This window comes from Hippocampus zosterae, chromosome 1 (genome assembly GCF_025434085.1).
Source record: "Hippocampus zosterae strain Florida chromosome 1, ASM2543408v3, whole genome shotgun sequence".
Classification (NCBI taxonomy): Eukaryota; Metazoa; Chordata; class Actinopteri; order Syngnathiformes; family Syngnathidae; genus Hippocampus; species Hippocampus zosterae.
The window spans coordinates 10933202-10958107 of NC_067451.1; the positions used below are offsets into that span (position 1 = coordinate 10933202).

The 24906-nt window shown below is 41.3% G+C and overlaps 1 protein-coding gene across 2 annotated transcripts in view; it reads right to left on the reverse strand.

Moving 5' to 3' along the window:
* drp2 (dystrophin related protein 2) overlaps positions 1-24906 on the reverse strand; it is a 156396-nt gene that overhangs the window by 43291 nt on the left and 88199 nt on the right. For both annotated transcript variants that reach the window (XM_052087349.1, XM_052087431.1), the window contains exons 4-10: positions 19877-20033; positions 13432-13552; positions 10815-10926; positions 9864-10020; positions 7340-7486; positions 4611-4689; positions 1769-1829 (exon numbers count right to left, since the gene is read on the reverse strand). In XM_052087349.1, the coding sequence (XP_051943309.1) occupies positions 1769-1829; positions 4611-4689; positions 7340-7486; positions 9864-10020; positions 10815-10926; positions 13432-13552; positions 19877-20033 (834 nt within the window). The remainder of the gene's footprint in view (positions 1-1768; positions 1830-4610; positions 4690-7339; positions 7487-9863; positions 10021-10814; positions 10927-13431; positions 13553-19876; positions 20034-24906) is intronic.

Consider the following 24906-nt stretch of genomic DNA (forward strand, 5'->3'; position numbering starts at 1 on the left):
GGCTCAGATTTTAAGAGTGTTGGCATTGTCTCATGTCTTTGCTCTCTTCAGGCAATTTATTCCATACTTGAAGGGTAAAAAAACTGAAGACAGCTCCACTGTGTTTTTGTTCTGGGCACAGGGGCCGCTGGGTCAACTTGAAAAGAAAAGAGAGAAAGCTCCTAAAGTTTGTGTTGCAAGTGATACATATATAGTAAATATTCATCATTGGGAGTCTAACAAAAGAAGCTGCAGCATTCTAAAGGTGGTTGCATATTTGACGAACAGTTGAATGCGTGAGACATTTCCTTGCCCAATTATTTACTAATCTTGATTTTTAACGGCAATTTAAACTACGGATGGCATAGACCAATAGCACCATTTAACAAGGCTGGGAAAAAAACATGTATTTTTACAAGGAAAAAGATGCTCGGATGTATGAGCAATGCAATTAGCAATACTTTACTGGCAATTCAATTTTAGATGTAATCATTGCAATGTCTTTATGTTGTATGGGAACCCATTTCATTGAAATTCATCATAAGTGTATTTTATTGGTTAGGTTGATACAAAGACTGATAAATACCTGTAAATATTTTAAAAATTAACCGGGTTTTCTCTTCACTTGAGTGTTCAAAACATACGGCCGCAAATCCGACGACATGACTCCAAAGTCGATCATCGAATTGTGGCCTGTGGTGTCCTGGTGCGAAGTGCACATAATGGATGTTTGAAACCCTGTTTCAGACTATTTTGTTACGCATCCTTTTGAGGCAATCACTGCAATCAAACGTTTGCCTTTAACTTTCACTGAGAATTGGGCAACTCACAGAATGTACTTTTTGGCCAACTCTTCATGCGCAAACTGCTCCAATTGGCTTGAGTTCGAAGGGGCAATAATAGGACTGTATGAATGAAATAAGATACAATTTGTTCTAAAAAAAATAAAAATAAAAAAAAGCTCAATGATATAATGATGGCCAGCCCCACTCATCTTAACACAGCATTCTTATTAACATCACATTTGTGGAATATGAGTTAAGCAGTAAAATCCAACTGTTTTTATCCAACTCAGGGGGCGGCCATTTTGCCAAAAGCCGGTGTCTGAAAATGACATCACGGTTGCTCAGGTATCAGATATCGACCAATCACGGTTCGCCTGGTTTTTGAAGGTGAGGCATGATTGGTTGTTACCTGAGCAACTGTGATGTCATTTTCTGCTGACTGAAAGTGTCAAAATGGCCGCCCGAGAGATGGCTCCAAACAAGTGGAGTTTCATATTCCACAATCACATTATTTATTAGAATGCCATGTTTAGACTAATGAAGGTGCATAGAACATATTCTGAAGAAATATTTTGGGTTGACTTTCCCTTCAAGTGGTGATGTCACGATAAGATGAGCGTTTTTAATTTGCCCAAAGTTGAGGGAGGGAGGAATTATTGATTTACTATGTTTTATTGCAGCACAGATATGTACGTTTTTAACCCGCTCAAGAACAATTCATTGTAAATGATTTTGGCACTAGTTTCAGAACCTCTGCTTTACAAGGGAGTCAATCATTCTACTGAGACATTCAGACTGCTCCACGGGGTCATTGTGGAGCAGTGGAGAGCAAATACAATTGGCTTCAAAGACCGGTGGGCTTGACAGTGATCCATGACTTTAAAGTAATTCAACCAAAAATGTAAAAAAAAAATAAAAATTACATGCCCTCCCTTCTTTTTTGGGTGCCTCTGTCGCCAGGAATGAACACGGACCGTAACAAATGACCGTGATGTTGCACTTACTTGATGTAATATGGCACTTTGTTCGGTGAGATGGCACGCTCCCATGGTATCTGCACAGAACCTAGGCACGCACACACACACACACACAAAAATATATACAGCGGCGTAAGCTTGCCATGCGAGAAAAGCCACCGAGCACAATAGCCTCTGTGACATCGGCCCCAGACATTGTTGTCCATTCAGACCTAATAAAGGGGGCAGCTCGGGCGTGGCCAGACAAAGCACAAAAAGATAGCTGTGTTTGTTCAGAGGAAGAGGAGTGAGAAGGGTGTTCATCCTATACATTCTGAGAAATTAACCTAGTGGGCTTGTGAGCTAAATTTGTTATTTCGGCATTGCTATTGTGAACTTCATGTCAATGCAAACAAACTAGTGTTGTAGCGAAAATGAAGAGCCAATCAGAATGATTCAAAACAGGTTCAATCCTGAAGCTTTTCATTAATTTCTGGATAAATACAAAATTACAGAGTACCGATATATATGAAGTAGTGATGTTCAAAAACACTTTTATCACGCTCGAAACTATACGAAGCCAGTTCAGGAGCTTTGGACAAAAGTATTCAATTTCGACAAAATTAGTCCTTTGCTGCCATCGTATGGCACTTGCACAATTTCATACCACAAACATGCTAAAATAATGAGGTTCAACAAATGGCCTAATTATCTATCTTCTAGTTTCTAGTATAAGAGCATTTAATGGTTATGTGTGTCACTATATACAATAGTGGCATAGATAGATGAACGAAGATACAATATTTGACATTAATAAATCATCATTTTTGAACCAATGAAGTGACATCTGAGTAAGTTCCTACAATGCAACAGATATTGTATTGAAAATTCTGCTCCGTCCGGAAGAGTTGTACCTATCCACAAACATCCAAAATTCTCAGAACATGTGCAAAGAATGAAATGACTGTATTTGAATCCAAGACATTAAATGCGGACGAAAATCGCACGTCTTAGCGCCAGTCTCTCAGTCACAGCCGTGAACGTCACGCTCGAGTTCACCTTGGCAGCCGAACAGAAGACAAACTGTTGAAGACCTCAGCTGTGTGTGTGTGTGTGTGTGTGTGTGTGTGTGTGTGTGTGTGTGTGCGCGCGAAAAACCGAGCAAAGGCAAGAAAAAGGACAGCGAGCAAAGAATGTGCATCCTCTTTAAAAGGGCCTGCGGTGGTAACAAAACGCATGAAAATATAGCACAGTGCCGTAAGTTGAAATCAATTGTTTCTCATCATTTTAACTTTCATTCATTCATCTTCCTAACCGCTTGATCCTCAATAGGGCCGCGGGGGGTGCTGGAGCCTATCCCAGCTGTCTCCGGGCAGTAGGCAGGGGACACCCTGAATCGGTTGCCAGCCAATCGCAGGGCACACAGAGATGAACAACCATTCACACTCACACTCACACCTAGGGACAATTTAGAGCGTTCAATCAGCCTGCCACGCATATTTTTGGAATGTGGGAGGAAACCGGAGAACCCGGAGAAAACCCACGCAGGCCCGGGGAGAACATGCAAACTCCACACAGGGAGGCCGGAGCTGGAATCGAACCCGGTACCTCTGCACTGTGAAGCCGACGTGCTAACCACTGGTCTACCGGGCCGCCCTCATTTTAACTTGTTATTCTAATGTGTATTGCTGAGCGCCCCTCATGGAGAGGATGCAGCTCAAGGCAACGCTTTTGACCAGTCTGGCCTAATGAGCATTTACGATATCAACAGTCCTGAATTACAGTCATTGTTTCATTAATGAAGCCATTTTTATGGAAGCCTGTTTCTACCAGTACAAAAAAATGTAGGAAAAGTACAGCCTCCAAAAAGTCTCTGTTACTTTTCCTAGTTTTATTTTAATATAGCAATGCTTCCATCATTTTTTTAATTTTCTTAAAATTGGTTACTTAAAATGCATTCATATTTAATCAGACCATGTCCCATATCTTGCAAACCCATTTCAACTTCACTTTTAGCTCATCTATGAATGAACTGGCTTCTCTGGGTATTTTTTTGTTTTTTGTTTTGTGGCACAAAAGTTTGCTCACCCCTTGTTTAGACAGTGAAGATGTGTACCGCCTTCCATTTTATGTCTTTCCTGAGCATATTGGTATCATAACAAAGCTCCACAAAGCCACCCATCTCAGCATGGGACGGCGAAGCTTAGCATCGCCGCTATTTACACCGCACCGATGGCATCTGTGAGCCAGCATGACGGCAGTAAAAACTGCACTGGCCTGCCAAGAGGCTCCCGCTCAGTCACTCCATTACGCGTCACCGCAGTCTAAACCGGGCAGAGTAAATCACATTTTTCGGCTTCTCTGCAGCCTCTCGCTCTCGTCTGCACAGCGGAGGCTTGAACGAGAGACAGAATTTCAAAAAAGAAAACCACCCAGCTCCGCTCATGTGAGAGCAACGAGCTATGTGATGAGCACCGGCGGGGAGGCTTCTCGCAACATGAAGACAGAAAGAGCAAGCTTGCGAGTTACAGCTTCAACCGCAATACACACGAGAGCTGGGACGGTGTACAGCTTTGTCACGCCAAACTATAGTATCCAAAATTGAAAGAGGGCATTTGAGGATGTTTCGAAAAACTCATTTCGTGTTCAAATCAAACACCAACCATCCCCAACAAAATGTCAGGCAAGTTGTCATATATGGAATCAGTCATTCATTCCCTACTTACGAATCACAGTTCAGTGGAACCTCTACTTACGAAATGTATTGGTTCTGGAAGAAATTTCTAAACTAGAACATTTTGTAAGTTGAGATGCGTTTTCCATGTAAATGCCCTAATCTGTTCAAAGAGTTTGACATCATGGTGAAAAGGTCGACGGCTCTATTGATTACTTGAAAGGAAGTGCTGCGATCCAGGACCGAAGTCTCGATGCGCATCCTGGAGTTGCTTTAGTCTCTCCTCAATGGAACCCTGACAGGACACAAAAACGAACACACCGCAAATAAATCAAAGGGAATAATGCTGCGTGTCACTCTCCCCTCACGAATCCCCAACCATGGCGGCGCATACACGCACAACATCCGCTTCTGCACGAGTAGCAAAGCGTGGAATATAAACGATGTCTTCTTTGGCAAACGGTTCCTCGTCCTGAAAGACTTTGAAGAGCCTTTTGAAGAGCATCAGGTAAGAAAGGGCGACACCGATCACAGAATCATAAATCGCGGTGGAAAGAGATCAGTGATTCCTCGGGAGCTCCGGCTGGGAACGTGCGAAAGAGGGGAAGCTGATGAAATGAAAGTTGAGGTGAATGAAGGGTATCACCGCTCACATGTGTTGAATCAATAACCATGAAGACAAAACCGTGGAGGGATGATACTATTAAGTTTGCAATCACCCTTGTGGGAGCATTTCGCTTCGTCAATCCACCCCCCCACCCCCACCCCGGCACGGGAGTTCAGGTGTCCTCTCTTTGTTTCGATGAAATATATTGGATAAGGCACGTAAATTCCACTCCTGTCAGCAGGGTGTTGAAACGCGTCCGCAAATATTGGGAGGTAAATCCAATCCCGGCTCAAGAGACTCGGATCAAGAAAGACAAGCGTGGGGACTTGAAATATTAAAGCAAAGGCGATGACTCACATACTTTTAAAGTTATTTCTCAGGGCGCGCACGTCCTTGAAAATGAACTGCGATGATCCGGGCCGTGACGTAACTAATTGCTGCCGAGCCAAATGTGATCTGCTGCGCTATGGCAATTTGAGCCGCCACATGAGGAAGACAAATGCCTACATTAGCCCGGATCGACAAATATTAGCAAATCAAATCTGGACATCCATTCTGGCTGAGAGCGTAGTGGACAAAATCAATGCGGTGCAGGAAGTTGGGTGGGATTTCGGACGGGCAGTTTTCATGAAGATGGAAATAGTCTTAGCAGAGCGTGCCAAAATGAACGGTTGACCTGAAAGAGTGTTAGGGGTGGTGGGAGGGTGAATTAAAATCTATGATTTAAATGTTCAAACTGTGCATAATGTTGCAGTAGCTGTAACCTTTTTTTGCAAAAATCCGAACAGTTTGTTTTCAAACATTTACATACATAAAACGTTTTAGAAACATTTTCCCCAATTTTAACTACGGGTAATCAGAACTTTAAAACAGTTTTTTTTCAATGTATTTGCAAGTCGGCAGAATGTGTATGGTGACACATTGACTTGACTAGAATATTAAATATACTTTTCAGGAAAACCTCTGGCGTTTTCTTATTTTATTTACATTTTTTAAAGAACATTAAAACCTACGGCACTACGAAAATTTCTTGGACATACTAAGTCACAATTTGGAATAATGGAAAAGTATGCTGTCAGTACCCTGGGTTAGTGGCAAACAGGCCTGCTCCTCCGATCTGAGAGTCGGTTTTGGAAAAGTCAGCAATCCGGCAAGTAACACTAATGAGGACAAGAAGGTGTAGTTGATGAATGCTAGACGGAAATTTCTATCACACGACAGAGAATTCCAGAGACTTAACCAATGTCACACGAGGTTTTCACAAATTTTAGGACACTTCAGCAAAACGGTTAATGAGTCTCAGTCATGCGTATTCGTAATCGTATGGTACAGTGGAGATGATATTCATGTAGTTTAACAGTCAAGAGGGGGAAAAAAAGATTTTAAAAACTGATTACATAACTGCATTTTAACCAATTTTCCAAGTGAGACAATCATGCAGGAGCAGTCTCACACATATTTTGTTTTCAAAGCAGGTATTAATGAGAAAATATGTTCGTTAGTAGAGTTGTGGTGCTGAACTGCACTGAAAAAAAAGTGACAGGTGTTTATCATTTTATCCCCACTGTCATTAGCAAAATAATATAACAAATGAAGTGGTTGGTGAGTGCAACACATATGATCAGTGCATAAATAGTGCGCTTGTGTGAGTGTGTGTGCGTGTGTGTGTGTGCGCGCAATTCAAATAAGGTTCGGAAAGAAAAGCTCGAGAAGAATGGCAGTTTGACCTTGCGTCGCTGCCAGCAATCCAATAAGTTCAAGGCGGAGGACAGAGGCTCCTGTTGAAACAGCCAACTTTACTTGCTTCACTCGATTACAAAACAAACCCTCTGGTTTAATCTGCGGCGTGTTGGTGTATCGGCCAACTGATTCACTCTGAACCGTTTCATCGCCTCGGAGGCAAAAAAAAAAAAAAGGAAATAAGGAAGACAGAGGCAACAAGTGCACAATGAAACCGGAGAATTGATTTCTAGGACAAAGGCAGAATCGAGAGGTTATTCCAATTTTGTTCCGACCTTCTCAGACACATGATTTTAAGATACATGGAAAAATAATAAAGACTGATTGGCTTCAACAGGGGGTCCTGCGGGACAAACTCAGGGAAAATCTTGTCAGCAGTAAAATGAAGCTCACATTTCATGGACTTGAAAAAGGTTTGACAAAACATTAAAGTAGGGGTTAATCTTTGTATTATGTCGACACATATGAGTATGCTACAACATAATTTGGATTCCCAGTTTCAGAATGACTGCATTAAAGCTTCTCGCGTTTATGGAAACTTTGGATGTGAGAAGATACATTACTGGCTAACACTGGAAACCAAACCATCATTTTGTACCTGAAGCAATTTCCATCTGTTATTGAGGTGCTCCAGGGCGCGAGCGTTCTCCATAGACAAATGGACGTCGGAAATGGCCAACTGGTGGGCCAGGTCATTGATGTGCTTCATTCCCTCCTTCACCTGGGTCAGTTCTTGCTTGAAAAGCTGCAGCAGCGCAAAAGGGGGAGTCGATCATTAACAGTGAAATTCTCGTATTTTATGCACTATAAGGCACTTTGGAATAAAAGACGCACCTTCAATGAATGGCCTATTTGAAAATTGTTTTCATAGATAGAGTGCATTACAAAGCGCAAAGAAGAGAAGCAACAATACTGGCTGTGGTTGCATTATGCATCCACCAGATGAGCTACGCTAAAAGGGAATACAATACGATATAATACTATATACTGTATATATTGCAGTGTGCCTCAAGTGGGGCGTTAGAGTCAACAAAAACAAACAAACAAGCAAACAAAAATTAATAAATAAATAAAATTTAGGAGGAGGCTTCTTTTTTTTTCAGAACACATTGTGTTGTCACTGTGGAAAACAGTGACAAGTTGTGACATTTTAAGGCTCACCAACTGATCGTGTCACTTTGAAAAAGCTCAACAGATTAATGACAGTTGATAACGATCAACTGATGCGAGCCGGCAGCCGATGACAGCGTGTTATTAGCATGCATTGTCACGTCTGCTTATTGTGCGCGTGCCTTTTCGGGATTCATCGTTCGGTGACTGACAAGCTGCCCCAAAGGTTGGAATGAAGCGTGCCGGCTGTGACAAAAATCCACACTGCGAACATGATTATTGTGCCATTTTGCCTAATGAACAGCGGCATGCAATTATAAGTGACAGCGACTCCTCCGTAATGACGAAGCCAATGACCTGCCGCTTGTTTAACAACATCTGCTCTTGCGAGGATTCTAACCCAAGCCATCGGAGAGTGTCCTTGTCATCATCATTCCAACAAGCAACACAGGGCTCAATTATTGATGAAAACACTGCCTCTGAGTTTTAATGGATTAAAAACACTGTTCAGTATGGGCAGGATTGCTTTCTTCAAATCATACCCGAACGAATGGGTCATATCTTTAAGTCTTAAACAAGTCACAAGTCACAAGTCACGTTACCTTATAAAACCTTAGATACTTTTCAAGTCAAATTTGACTTACCGGATTTTCCACACTGTAAGGCACATCTAAAAGCATTCACATTTCTCAAAAGCTGCCAGTGCGCCTTATAATCTGATGCGCCTGATACATGGATCAGTATTCTGATTTCTTGGATGTAGTATTTGAATGTTCTGTAAAGTGCTTTGTTAAAGCTGCAGTGGTTGCGAAAGCTCGATATAAATGAAATTGTATTGTACTGTATTGTACACCTTTAATGTAGCTCCATCTAGTGGATGGATAATGCAACCACATCCACTATTGTGGCTTCTATTCTATGCGCCTTAATGCGTTCTATATATGAAAACTGTTTTAAAATAGGCCATTCATTGAAGGTGTGCCTTATACTCCAAAGCGCCTTATAGTGCGGAAAATACGGTATTTTAGCACTAGACAGCAATTAAAAAAAACTAGCCAACATGTAATTCTTTCAACTTGAAATTTGACAACCTGTCCTAAAATGACCCAAAATACATGTACAGTACACAAGAATCTAATTACAGTGATGCCTTTAGATACGGGTGCCCCCCCCCCCCCCAACTTAAGTTTTTCAAGATACAAAACATAATTTGGCAGATTATTATTAGTGATTTTTTTTTTGCCTTGACTTGTGAGCAAAAATATGAGCACTGCATGTTGGAAGTGAACTCAACGCAACTCACTTCACAGCAAGCCGTCCAACAAACTGTGAAAAATTCTTCAAAAGTGTTATTGTCCAACCAAACATAAAGAGAATTATACAATTTCTATTTAATACATGCACATAGCTTTTCTTTAGATAAATGAATTTAGCTTGCAACACAGGGAAGCAGATAACGCAGGCATATATTTTTTATCCTTTGCAAAGAATAATAATTCTGACTCCATGCATGTCCGAATTTCTGTTCATAGAATTTGAAACTTAAGGCACCAATATTTAAAATTGTCATTCTTTTGTGTTACAATATTTGTGTACACTGAAACGTCATATTTACCAGTGTGTGTTCAAGCAAAGCTGGACATGCCATAAATGTCACATTATGTGGAACAGAGGCAACAGTGTTTAAAAGGGATATTTGAGGGGGGAGGGGGGACAATGGAGATAGTGGACGATGGTTCTTGGGGGACTTTGAAACAGTCCCGAGAACTGTCGGTGTAATTAACTGCCAAGTTGGCCAAATTGTGCTAATCGAGACAGTAAAGTTACCCCCACATAAACTTTATTTCAATCAGGATTCAAGATTGGAGTGACTGTGCAGTGGAGAGATAAAAACAAGTGTGTGTGTGTGTGTGTGTGTGTGTGTGTGTGTGTGTGTGTGTGTGTGTGTGTGTGTGTGTGTGTGTGTGTGTGTGTGTGTGTGAGTGTGTGTGAGTGTGAGCGTATTTATTTACCTTGGTGGCATCTATGTGGTCCTGCAAGGAGTCAATGAAGAGGTCTCCCACGGGCTCCCATGCATCTCTCACGCCTTCGGCCTGCTCAAGGGCCACCGCCAGTTCCTCCATCACCGCCTGGATCTGCAGGAGACGCTCCAACGTCCTCTCCATGTGTCTGGTGGGTTTTGGAAAGCAATACAAATACAGTCGTTTCCATTGTCCAATTGTGTTCATCGGCAAAGTTCAAATGGCTGCAGAGATTGACGTTGCTCCCACCAGAGAGAATATTTACCTGTGAGCATGTATTGCTGCTCTGTCTGTTTTTAGAAGGGTACATAATTACTGCAACAACCATGCCAATTTTTTAATGTGAATTTTCTTCAATCGATGTTATACAACAGACTGCCATTTCTTGGTAGTGAGAAAATGGGAAAGGACGTCGCTACAGAGTTGAAGCATGTATTCATGTGTTAAATGTGTTAAAAACATATTGGAGGGGTAAAATTGTTCACATTTTTTCAATGGTCTCTCTGCATTGTAAAATATTGCTTGTGTCATGATTTTTATTTTATTTTTTCACACATCAACATTTATTTCTTTGTTTTTAAATTACTTAAACAGCTCCAGACTTGCCCAAAGTTAATTGTTATATTATTAATTAAGTCTGTCATTGAGTTTTAAATATATTTTTAATACAACAAATTGGGGCTTTGGTGGTGATTGGTGTCTTGGCTATGTCAAAGATCAGCGACATTTTTTTTCCCACTGCAAGACGTTTTTTTAAATTTTTTTTGCTTGTTTGTTTTGTAATGGAGTTCTGAATACTCCCTCCGGATAACTTTGTTGCAGAAAATTCCCCATTGACTGACATGAAATCACAGTTTATTTAAGATCAAATAGCAGCATTTAATTAAGAAGTGGATATTTGACTTTTTTTGTAATCACCATGATAAGAAAAATAGGAGTGACCTGTGTCGGTCCACACAGCGTGCCGTCAGCTTCTCCCACAGGTCGCTCGCCACGTTAGCCTGCTTCCACACCGATCGGCTCACATTCAGAATCCGCCGACGAGGTGAGACCTCTGCAGAGAAGGTAAAAATAGGTAGATATAATCTCAAAGGGATAATGTCGTAAAGCTGAAAACACGCTTTGGTGTATCTTGCTGTTTTGGGATGAGATACAGTATGTTTTGGCTTCTAATCATTAAAAGTGCTTTTTCTTAATGCTGCAGGCAAAAAGAAGCTGTTTTTACCAGTCTTGACATCAACAAAATATAAACATGCAAAAACAATATGACAAAAAAGATGAAAATGTGTTTGTCAAAACAGAAAGATCCCGAAAATAACTAGAAAGGATTAGGAGGGAAGGAGAAAGCAAGAATTAGGGAAGAAACTGAACTTTGTGATCTCCGGCAGTCGCTGAGTCTCGATCCACTTTGATAAAGTTAAGAGCACAGAATATGCATTGTTGGGAAAAAAAGTCCTTTGAAAACATATATATATATATATATATATATATATATATAAACCAGAGCTGTCAGTTTAGCGCGCTTTTATTGGCATTAATTTAAATGAATTTTAACGGGATTAAATTTTTTCTCGCGAGATTAACGCGGCACACGTCACAAGCGGATGTTACGTTGCTCTATAAATACACCAGAACAAAACAACAAGCGCGCTGCAGAAGTCCACGCCCATGTCTGTTTTGCCAGCCACGGCAGCACGAGACACCGAAAACGGATACTTAAAGAGTTTATGAATGAAAAGTTTACTTTTAAAAAGTTGCCCGATTGCTCCACTGACAAGACCAAAGTTATCTGTTCTTCTCTCTCTCTGTATCATACAGGTATACGATGTATGCCACTGACACGATTGTTACTTGTTTGGAACTATTTTGTGTGGAAGGTTACAGTGTTCTGCGTCCATCTAAATAGAGCGGGTGGAGCTTCTCTGTGTTTGTCTGACAGTGGTAGCGACCTAGCGAAAATAAAACGTCTCCAGTGTTGTCATCGAACCAAGTGTAATCATTCGAAATGAGGTCTATACAAAAACCGTAGAGAGACTTCCGCACAAGAAGGACCAACACAATCAACATAGCCTGACTGTGTTAGGGGGAGTGACCCCCCCCCCCCCCCCCCCTTTCAGAATGGTTTGTACCAGCAGCACGGGGGAAGTGCGTGCGGTTTTTTGTACGGCGGGCAGTTTTGAATACAGCGGCACATAATGAACACTGGTGTCTGGTGTCTCGTTATTCTTCAACAAACATACAGAAACAGACTGCTGTGTTCAAAGCAAACTTGAGAAAAACGAAGTATGCAACAATGGTTTAAATGCACTATAGGCTGAGTACTAGTTTACCTTAGATGTGCACTTAATAATGTTATATTGCTCTGTTTTGATTTCATTAAAAAAGCTGTTAAAGCAGCTGTTGTGTGACAAAATATTGTTTTCACTGTTGTTGATGGATAGTAATATTGTGTGAGAGATTATGTGTGAATAACTGTAACCGATTTTCAATGTTCATGTAAAATTGAAAATCGAAATTGTTATTTTAGTAAATATTTGCATTTGGCACGTAGAAAACTGATTCATGATTCCATGTTGATGAGAGCATTAAAATGGGGGAAAATAGGACAAAAACATGTAAAAGGAAATTCAGAAACAATAAAAAAATGTGTGAGTAATCACGATTAATTTTTTAGTCCATTTGAGTTAATTATGACAGTTGCATTTTTAATTAGATTAAATATTTTTATCGTTGGACAGCTCTAATAAAAACACACCCATGACATTCATACATTTTCTTCTCCCATTTCGGAATTAGATCATGGACCCTCTCCCATGCCACTTTGTCCAGCTCTCATCCAGAATCCCGGATGACCTCACCTATCTTTCACAGAGAGCCCAGAAATCCTGCAATGAAAACTCCCTTTGGATGCTCATATCTGTAACCTTGTTTTTTCGGTTGCAACCCACAGCCCCTGACCATACGTAAGGGGGGCAAAGTTGATCAACCATTTCAGGGAGTGCTTTGCCTTTCATTACTCGAGGCCCATGCAGTGATGCAGACGCTGTACCATTCCGCCTGTCAACCGCCCTCTTTATTCTGCCCACACTCATAAACAAGACCCCAAGATATTCGATCTCTTCCACATCAAGGAGAGATATAGCTAAATAATCCACAGAAACAGGAAACACTGCTGTAACTGTGCCTGCTTTCTTGTATTCTCATACCACGATGCAAACTGGTTCATTGCGCGCCACTGGTGACACTTGAAACTTCCACAACCAACTTTTAAATACTGACACCGTACTGGGTCCAAATGGATCATTGACGGCGGAAATGTACAAGTACAGAAAGCAAATCTTTGTAATTGTTGGAGTTTTGCAAGAGGTTTTGCCTACTTTTCTCATCACATCACTTGACAGTTTTAGAAATTACATAGTGTAACTCTTTGACCTTGGGGGTAAGTTTCCTTGGAATGCATAAGAGCTGTCCCATAAGGTAAATTCTTGTCAACCGCACCTTGATCAAAGGCAGTGAATAACTTTTGTATACTCGGTTTCTGACGGTAAAGTGAGGTGACCTTTGCCTTCTGCCAGGGTCTCCTCCGGTTCCTGGAAGGGATGCTGAGCCAAGAAGGACTGGGCGGACTCCAAAACTGAGTAGATGAATGGCCCTCGAGACTTGACATCCTCCATGAAAGCCTGGTGAAATAATCAAAAGAAAAGGGCAGTCAGCATAAATAAAAATGTAAAAAAATAAAATAAAATCAAAGAAGCAGCTTCTCAGAAAAATCAACAACCTCCTGACAGACATCTGAACGACTGAGAAGAAATGGTGCTGTGTTTATAAATGATTCAGTTTCAAGCCCGGCATACAGATTTGCAGAGCCTTCAGACAAACGTGACGCTAATCCTTCACACTGGGGGGGGGGGGGGGGGGGGGACAGGTGGGCTTGGCTTCCAATGATCTGTAATTCAAACAAGTTTACGTCAGCCATCTGTTATGGTATTTACTCCCAGGCAGTCAATGAGAGTGATTTATCGCCACTGGGGAACGACCACCTGAGGAGAAAAAGCAAGATATCTGCAGTGCTTACAAGCACACCCGAATGCACCATTAAGCAAGCAAGTGGATTGAGGCACTTGCCGACTGATATCTGGCAGGTAAAGGGCTGTGGATTATTTGGTACTGGACCAAAATAGACGAGAAAGAAGAGATGTCACAGCTTTGATGCCAAATAAATGAAGTCGACACGAGGACAGAAATTCCCCTTTTACTCCTATGATTGAGTTAGTTTGGTCTATTCACTCAAAGTGCAGTGGTAACAATGAATCTATTGGCGATAAGAAAAAGGGCTAGGCTTTTTTTTTGATTGTTTATTAAATATGAGATTACAATATGGCAAAAAGCAAAAATACAATCAGGCAAGTGAAAGTGGCATATAACAACTGCCCTGCCACACGGATAATAGGAATTATTTTGGGGAGCTGGAGCCTTATCAGCCTTGTCATTCAATAACAACATGCCGTAGCACAGAACAATATTTCAAATGCACAGCAGGAAATAAAAACACAAAGTAGATTCTACAAACAACTCATATATGTCAGGTTCGAATGTTTAGATCCCAGAAAGGTAGACAACAAACAAAACTCTGTAACAAAAATATTTATTTCCAGAAACAAAAGCGCACTGATAAAGTATGAATAGAAATTGCTGATCAATAAGAACCAGGAAAAACAATAACAAAAAAATGCTCGCAAAGGGCAAAGTTAAACGAGAACAACAATGTAATGTCAAGATTCCAATTCACTCAAAAATCAAAAACAAAGTCACAAAACAAGGACTGTACTTAAAAAAACAGGGTACTAAGGGAAGAAGAACAACTATGACGAGAGGTTTAGAAAACAATCACTTGAGCAAGAAGGGCAGCAACAAGGTCAAAATAATCAGACTGACTCAGTCCTTAAATACATGGCTAATGATAATTGGCAGCGGGTGTGCGCACCGTAGGAAAAGGCCCTCGTCTGCCACCTGCTGGAGACACACAAGAACAGGATCGTGACAATCTATACAATAATAGAAGGGACGGCTTGCCAGTCAGTCAGAGGCTAAAAAAAACTGACAACCTTTGGCATTTTGCTTTGACACCATCACTGAGTGGGACTTGAAACCACGCTGCCAAATGAACCACGACCACCACACCATTAGGCACTCTCATTTTCACCATTATTGCTCAACTGAGAACCCCCAAAATTATTCTTCCGCCTCTAACAAGTATTGCAAATCGTCCGAGTATCATCTTTTCTTGTGAAATAGAGCCAGTGTGCTTCTGCCTTGGCATCGTGTTGAAAAAGTTAAGGACCAAAAACATGCCTTCTTCTTGGGTATGATGTTATTACTCCTTTGTAACATCAAAAGAATCGATTAGAGGAATCATCAGGAAAGCAAACAAACGATTTCTAGGGAATCAAATTACTGGGAATGGGCTCTGGTAGAAAAGCGGCTTTAGATTGCGGTCTCTAACCATCACAGCTTGCCTGGAGCTGTGATGAAAGACAGCATGTCCTCCATCTTAATAACTAATCTTTGCCAACTTCTGCCGTCGGGTATTCGTTTCCTTCAAATACAGTCATGTTATTAAGGTAGTTCTTTAATCTCTAAACTTTTTCTGTCCAGTGACAGAAACGTTTCCAACGACCCATTCATAACACTACCACCAATCAAACATAACATTATTCTACAGTACACCACCTGTACTGTACTGTAAACTCTACAGTGTGCACGTCTGGAACATTGCTGGTGGTTCAGTCCCCATTTTTTATGCATTATGATGTAAATGGTCTGATCCCTGTCAAAAGCATCATTGTGCTCCAAACAACTTGAATAACTTCAGATGAGGGATATCAGTTGAGACACTGTGTACACGCCAGAAAGACAACAGCAGCAAGTTTTGAGCAGAGAAGTTACTTAAAGGGATCACGGAGCTCGACTGGCGGGATCACATGGGATTACACTGCAGCGCTTGTGCTGGAAGCCCGGAGAAGGAGCTCAGAAAGCGGTCTGAATCCTCTGGGGGAAGTCATCCAGCTGGCCTGCTGGCATAAAAGAGTCAATTAAATGGCAAAGAAGGCAACTGCGCTGGATCTCCACTCCACAGCAAAGCAGAGCTGAGCAGGAGCTGTGTGACGAGACATGCAGTCACAACATCGCAGCATGCCTGGAGGCGTGATGAATGAACGGCAGCATGTTCTCCATTTGAACTAATCATTTTCGACTTCGGCTTTCATTTCCTTCATATAATGTCATCAAGGTGAACAGCATGTGTTGAAATGTATTATCTGGAAGTCTTTTAGTTCAGGACTTCTTGAACATTATCATTCCAAGGAGAGAATTTTATCCAAGGACGCCCTCGTATTGGCTTGTGAGTGGTTTCAGTGGAGGTGATGCCTTATATAGAGGACGCAGTAAAATGGGACTTGGTTCTGAAATAAAACCTTTATTCTCCACAGGTTTTTTATAGGAGCCTTTTTGGGGGAAGGGGGGCTTTTCGGGGTTAGGAAATGCGACATCAAATGATGCCGGGATTGGCAGTCTGCTCGAAGGTTTGGTTCGATTTTTGTCGAAATGGAAGTTTTGTGGTTGAGTTTGAGACTTGGACCGCTTTCGGTATTGGGGCAATTTTCATTTTCTGCAATAACAATGCTCCAAATGACAGTCTTTGGTTTTGAGAATTTTGGTGTTATGTTATCAATAGTTTATAGAATAAAAGAAAAATGTTCATATTAACTCAAAGTAAAGAGCAAAATATGAGAAAATGTTGTAAAACATTTTTGTCCCCCAGAGCACTTTGAAGAAAGGTGTGATTCATGCTGCTGCACTTGTTGAGCTTATGGTACCACTGTGCTTTATCGTATATTTCGACATGCAACTCGGTTGAATGTGAAATGATAAATTCCTTTGACCAGTAATGATGTTGTGGATGAAGTGTTTGCATGCTGATCACACGCCAGCTTCAACACGTCAAAAGAAAGGAAATTTACAAGCCAGCAAAAACATTGTGCAGTCAAGTGACGAGTTTCAATTTCAGCCCATAGCCCAGCAAGCAAGATAAACACCAGGTGGTGAGATTTCAACACAAAAGGCCCAAAGAAACGCACGCATACAACAGCCATCGCTGAGCAAAATTTGAAATAAAAGCCTCAAATTCGAGCGCTGTCACTGCAGATAAGATTCCCTGCACAAATCTTGGAGACAAGCCTTCCTCCTTTACACGTACAAGCAACCCACCTCCCTCCTCTATCTCAACCCCCCTCTTTAAATTTTGTCTTTTTTTAACTGCTCACCATTTTTACCCACTCTGGTTCCACATCGTTTCTCTCTCTCTCTCTTTATCTCTCTCTCTCTCTCTCTCTCTCTCTCTCTCCAGACTGACCAAGGGGAGCTGATCTATGGATTCCTCAAGCAGCTACCTTGTTAAAACTTTAATACCGGCTAAATTTCACACTCCGAGGCTTCATATTTGGTTGAAGGAATATTAAGAGCCTTCAAATCAGATTAGAATGAATTATGCACAGTGTAGAACATTTCGGAGGCAGAAAATGACTTCAACGACTTCATTTTAACATGTTGCTGGCATCGTATTTACACCTCCCTTTAGACGGCCCTTCTCTGGGATTTGTTAGGGAAAAAAAAGACAGATTTTCTCTTCCTTTTACGTGAGGTAAAGAAAGAGTCTGGCAATCTATCAGGAGCTGCAAAATCCTCCTCCCCCTGTTGCACACATGCTCACTCAGTATAACACTCCCTCACCCCAAATCCCTTGGTCACTCTCAAGGACACACATCCCATTAACACACTCCGAAACAAAGACACAACAATTTCCTTTTTCTTTTTTTTGGGGGGGGGGGGGGGGGGCTTGGAGGCAAAGAAAGGAATTCATTCGCACACAAAAAAAGATGTCGGGATAAATGCAATAATTGACATCTCTTAAAACAATAATTCTCCATAGCAATTTCCCAATTTGTTTGATTGGGGGAAGTTTCAGTACAACCAGGCGTAGGGTAGGGCAAGCTAAGACAGTGCGGATTTTAAATCAGGTTGTGCTGAAACTGGGACAGCCAAGGAGCTGAGAGAAAGTGAGGGAACAAAACAAGTGATATATATTTGGTATATCATTAATTTTACCGTAAATCTGAAATTGCCCCGTTACGTAATACTTATTCAGATGAAGGATGCCACAATTGAGTGTAAATCTTAAGTAGTTTGTTGCGTAGTATTTGCATAGTATTTATTGTGTACTAGTTAAAGGGTCAGATGCTTTCCTTGGTATTTAGCGATCCAAAATCATCTGATTCAACGTCATTCATTCACGACCCAGATATCGACATTTACCACAGATGTGCCCCATGGCTCTGTCCTGGGATCCCTCCTCTTCAACACATATCTCATCCCAAAACGTAATATCTTCCACAAATTTCACATATACTTTCACAACTCCAACTCCCCCAACCCCGCCCACCACCATCACCATCATCAAACTTTCTGAAACTTAACAGTGACAAAACTGATTTCCCCCTGTTGAGTCGAAATATGCACTTCCCGAAACTAACAGTTTCTCCATTTCCGTAGACAATTCTAAAATTTACGCCTCTCCTCAGTTTCAGGTTATGAGCCTGTCATCTGACAGCACCCTATCATTTAACGCTCACATAAATAACATCACACGGTTCGCATCCTACAGTACCTCCATCTCCGTAATATTAATCGACTTCGCCCATCCCTCCCGCCCCGTTCCACTGCCATCGCTGTTCACAGCAATTTCCTTCTTTTTAGTCTCCCTCACAAATCCCTTCATAAACTCCAAATGGTCCATAATTTATTACAAAAGCCACAATCCTTCCACCAAATCAACCAATTTTCAGAACGGCTCAAATGACTACCGGATACATTTCAAAATCTTCCTGCTCACTTTCAGATTGCTACCATGAAGAGCGCCCTCAACCTCTTGCCATTATCACCGAGGAGCATATAGATTGCAATCGTCCTTCTCTAGCAGTTGCTATAAGTATAAGACACAAAATCATGTTAGCTGCTCTTCACAAAGAATAAAGCATATATACCTGTGAATATTGTTATATTTATCTGTCTACATGTACTGCTTGTGCAAATATCAAGTCAAAGGCAAAACAAACTGGCTGAACGATGGCTATTATCTCGAACAACTTGCGAGTTAGGTCATTCATATCTCAAGGCATCACAGTCCAAAATAAAATGACATTTAAAAGTAGTTTGATATATTTTTTTCCATTGTTGGGAAAGACCATTTAGTCAAACGCCGTTTCAAAATTCAGAGTTTAACCTGTGATGTACTTTTTGATTTGGTGAAAAGAGTTCCTTCAAAAAGCTACTTAATAAAGAGTTAATCTTGCCACTTTTGTCAACTGGAAAACCAAGATGTCCTTGCGATATGTCATATCTTTTAATGTTATCAAATTGTAAGAATGTTCCGCCAGCCGCCGGACAATAAACACTCTCAAATCCTACAATAACAGAAGCTGTGAGGGCCTTCTATCTTGAAACTCCGACTCATGACAATCACGACTCACCCCTTGATGCTGCTCGGCAAAAAAAACATTAAAAAGATAATAATACAGCTTTTTTTTTTGCCCCTTCTGTACCATCCATTTTAGACTGGAACCAATTTACCATAGACAATGCAGATAGATATAAATGGCAGAGCAATCACACGCATCACACAGATCGTAGCACATGACCCTGGGAACACCCTCAATCCATTTTCACACTAAGGAAACAGATAGCGAGCTTAAAAGTGGAAAGGGGCACTCAGCGGGACTTTTCTTCGACGCCGCACTTCCATTAAGCTGTAACGCCCACTGAATACGTCTCTCTGTATTTATGTGTAAATCTATCACACATGTGATCATTAATCCCCTTGAGGCACAACAGACACTGGAGTCAATGGGTTCTATACACCATTTGAAAAGGTCTTAGGCTTCACTACCTACCTGGTGTAATTCCCTCTGGTGCTGCACAGCCCCCACGTCGCCTCCTATGGGCAGGTGCTCCGACAGCTCCTCGTCTTTTGCTGTCAGCCATTCGATGATCTCCTGCAAGGAGAGCTGCAGCTTCCCACTGTTGTCCGAGAATGCCTCTATACGCACCCTGCCGACACATACAGACATGCAAAAATCGGGTTACTTACTTACTATTTATTCAGTCATTCTATTTCCGTTAAATTAAGATTATTGTTCTTAATTTTTGTAGTGAATTTGCCTATTGTGGAATCAATAAAGTATTTTTCCTTTTTGTGTTCTTATTACAAGCGACATATAGCAAGGAAAGACAATAGAATTGCAAATGAAGCTGCGGGGTAATCACAGCGTGGTGAGGATAAATAATTCATTCAAAAGTAAGTAATTCATTAGCTGAGGTGACACTTTGTTATTGTTCCCAGCAAAACACAAACTAAATCACGGTTCTTTTTGTAATTATTATTATCTTGAATTACACTACAGAGGATAAGCACCACAGAAAATGAATGGATGGATGAATCTTTAATTACCACCAACCAGCATGACATATCAGTGAGCAAAGTGTTGCTTTTGCACTGCAGCTGGCATTAAAGGGGCATTAAAGAGACATTAGAGGCATGAAAAAAAATCCCAGCATTACATTTACACACCAGAAGCCAGCACTTGAGCATTATCACTACCTCACATCCCAATCACCATCATGAGCCGGAATGGAAGTGTATAAGAAAGCATAGGTGACTCATTAATATTCATAACATATAGCCACACAGTAATGTTACAAATGTATATATGGCGGTAAGGCATATGTGTCGCCAGATGGGTGTCAGGGGTCCAGAAAGAGGTTCTCTCCACATGTGTCATTAGCATGCGTTCATCAGCGGGTTCACTTCAGTTCACATTAGCGAGTAGAAAAACGGAAGTGTAAGGCAATTTTCTGCAAACTGAATTTGGCACACACGAGCACACACGAGAGACGCGGAATTACATCAAGGATGCCAGCCAGCTGGAGGGAGGGAGGGACAGAAGATACACGGAAAGAGAGTGGGTAAGGATCTAAAGATTAGAGTGAATTGATTAGGTCATAATTGCATATGCCAGAGGGATGATGATGCTCACTTTTGATTGACACTGACTGGAAGGTATTCATTCAATATTATAAAGTGCTTCACCTTGGGGTTGTCGTTGAAAAATATTCAGAATAAACCATACCTGTAATGAATGAGTACGCGTAAAAGTGTAAATACATTTTATACATCTTACAATACCAATAATGTAACTCTGTGTAGTCTGTGTATCCTACAATACATCCTAAGAGTTGAACAATTTAAGTTTTCTGTATTCGATGATAATGTTGTGAAAGATGATGAATCGATGACATCATTGATATTTTTATCGGCACAGTGTAGTGCTCCCTTGCACCACAGACCAGTTTCATGGAAAGACCAATTCTGATACACACGTTAAATGTTCACGCCCGACGTCTCGTGGAGGAGCATTTAATTGTTCTGCTTGTCACTCGACTAGATAGACGAGCACAGCTTAATTATATGGAGCAGGTAATTGAGAATCTCTGAATCAATTCAGTGGAAAATAGAAAATTTCCCACAGTACGGTGGTGAGGAATCACAAGGATCCTGCAGGTGTGTTGTGACCTCCAAGCATGCATTTAGTCGCCCTTTTACTCACGGATGCAATTTAATGAGATGGAGGGAAACTCCTATTTTGTGGTGCTAACGGGCACGACTACGACACGCACATACACATCCAAATACAGTACAGCAGTCCAACATGACACACCGCCTGAGCGAAAAGCTTCTAAGTGTTACACAAGAACAAGGCTCTTGCAGTGGCTATGCCTGAGTAAGGTCATCCATCAGCAGACGACCCTGACATCAAAATACTTCAACCCTCACAACAGAGACCCCCACACGTTCACAAGCTAATGTAGAAATGTGCATAGCAACACACGCACACACACACACACACACACACACACACAAAAAGAGCTAAAAGCACATTTGTCCATCAGAAGGGCTTCCATTATACCTTCCCAGAGAGCGACAAATAACATCGTGAGTTTGTGTTGGAATGAAAAGAGCATCAAATACTGTAGGAAGGGGGATGAGCATTTGTTCGCGAGTGCAGTTAATTGTACATTCACCAGTACGCTCTTTGTCTTCAGTATTTACACAACTGGTGCACTAGTAGATTGACAAGGGTGCATTAATATTAGTGCACTACAAGAAGAAGCAGGGTGCTCACAGCCATGTCTTTACGTTTCATAATTCATGCGCCGTCTTTCATTCTCCGTACCTCATTTATTTCATGTTATATTACGGTTTGCCGTTTTTATATAGTGTTTGCATGTGTGGAGGAAATATCTTGTCGCTGCTCACCTAGTAACAAACCCCAGGTAAGTGTATGTCGTCGCTTACAAAACATTTCTGTTATCGAGGAAGCATTCGGTGGCAATCTGACATCTCGGCCATTCGGTCCAAAGTTAGTCTTCCGGTTTAAGGATGAGCAAAAATAATGTTTTTGGAAGCAGGGTTTCATGCAAATAGCCTGTTGAGAGTAGGAGTAGCTATGAATAATTGTAGAAGGTCAGTGTGCAAGAATTGACGCAAACAGTTTGAGGGTAGCAATCTGCCTTTACTTAACACAGACTTTCAAGAGCACCCAGGACACAAATAATTCCAGGAAGTCCACTCACCAGTGTGAGGACAAACAGCGAGGAAAGATATTCTTATAAAAGAAACTCATCTGTGTAAACATCTTTTTTGTACAATTACACAACCAGGTCAGAATGACGCTTCTCTACTTTAGATTAGATTAGTGCAATTCAAACTTTTTGCTTCTGTCCTAATGCGAGATAATGGTTTAGGTTGCATCTGGTTGGTGAAGTGAATATAGTCCAACATGATGGTTTTCTTTGACTGAGTTCTGATAACGAAAGGTTATGTTTATTCTTGTATTAGTGTGTGTGTGTGCGAGAGCATTTGATGCGTTACCACACAACACATATTGTAAATACTCTGTGTCACGCATCTTTTATAATAACAAAATTCAGAAAAATGCACACATTGTGTTTATAAAGATATACAATGCCTATTCTGATTATTGGACCTTGACGGAGGTCTGTACCCTACTCAATCCCACTCCAGCTCTTTATTTTCTGTGACGCATCAACAAAGTAAATAGCATGAAACGTGTTATCACAAAGGCCCCGATGTGTTTATCATTCAACACACCAATGGGGCATTGTTTCTCATTTGCAGTGGCTCTCTGGCCATCTGCCGATTTTATATCCCATCGTTTCCCTTCATTTTAGCTGCTTTTCAATCTCCGCTAGCTTCAGGGGACATGTATCTACTTAAAGGGGCAAATCATGTTGCTGCAGCTGGGCACTGAAGAGAAAACACCACGAAGAGTCCCCCCCCCCCCCATCACAACAGTGAATGGGCTGCTGGCTGTAAAGCAGGCAGCGGTATTAACAGTCATTGAAATGAGCAAGTGGCTGTTTGATGTGTAAATAATTTCTCCTCAACAAACACTGGAGTGCAACACTCACACTCAGATGGCATTAACATGCAGGGTAATCCAATCAGGAGTCTACGGCTGCAGCAACCACTTAGTTCGATCACCGCTAGTACATTTACAAATATTTGTTTTTCTCGTTCTATTAGAGAAGGTAGAATAAATCAAAAAGTACAGCCAACCCTCGCAATATCGCGGTTCATTTTGTACCCCTCTGCAAAAGCGTTATGTGACCGTTAGCTAAGGGGTTTGAAAGTAAAAAAGCAAGTCCAAGATTATACTCCGCTGACTTCATTGTTAGCTAAACAAAATGTAGCACAACATGAATCGCAGTTATTTCACAGAAAATGAGTAGCTATTTCTCTGCTCTTCCCTGCTTTGTGAAGTAACATCAAAGCTGAAACGAAATGATGTTAGCATCCTAGCAATCCTAGCACCGATTGTAGCGAATGGTTGTTTGTCTATGTGTGCCCTGCGATTGGTTGGAAACCAGTTGGAATAAAAAGTTAAAAGTTAAAAGATGGATGAATGGATGGATATTGGAGTCTAAATTTTTGCGTGTGAGGGGGGGGGGCGGGGTAAAAGTACAAATCTATATGGTATCTATAAATATCACAGACTTTCACCTGTTGTGGATGGGCATATCCACCGCAATAAATTGGGGTTCACTGTAATATGTTCCACATGGCAAACTACAAGATAACAGCATTCCAATTGTGGTTTGATAGGAAGTCAAATCAATGAACAACAAGACAATGGGAGGGGTGACTCCCCTTGTTTATCACTAAACACGCAGCAACAGTGGCAGCATCTTGGAAAGCTATCAGAAGGGAAGGCACGATTACATTAGTTTGATATTGCCGTAATATTGTCGTAATGAAAGATCCCAGATCTTTTCATTTTCGGGATTAGCAACGTGCAAAGGATCCAGCAGAGATATGGCCACAAACCCGGCCGGCGTCGACGCATCACTGTCACTAGCTGTTTTTTCTTTCATTGTTGGTTTTTTAGCTGGAAATGTCAAATGTGTCGTGACTTGGGCAACCTTTGTATGCAGTTGAACACAGCACGGTTGCATGCCACCCCCGCGCTTGCTCGACAGTTCCCCTCCAAAAGTAAATAACATTGTAAAATAGAAATTCCTCTCCCCAATGAATCCGAGAGATTACAGCGTGAAGCTTAGCATTCGCAGCTTCCATGATTAATTAATGCGTAGGAGACTGAAGCGGAGTTTGGGCTGTTTTAGGAGAGGAGCTCGCTGCTCTGTTGCCTCAGGGCCAAAGGAAGCTTTGAGCACAGCTTTTTCCGTTCTGCTCTTCTCTTCTCTTCCCCCCTTACCGTGCCTACTTTTCACTCAACCGAACACTAGTTTGTGAAACATGGCAAAAAGTGCCCAGGAGTCAGACAGGCCAGGCTGCGCTAACAAGGCAGCCCAACATTAATTGGAAGGCTAGCGAGAAGGTAAT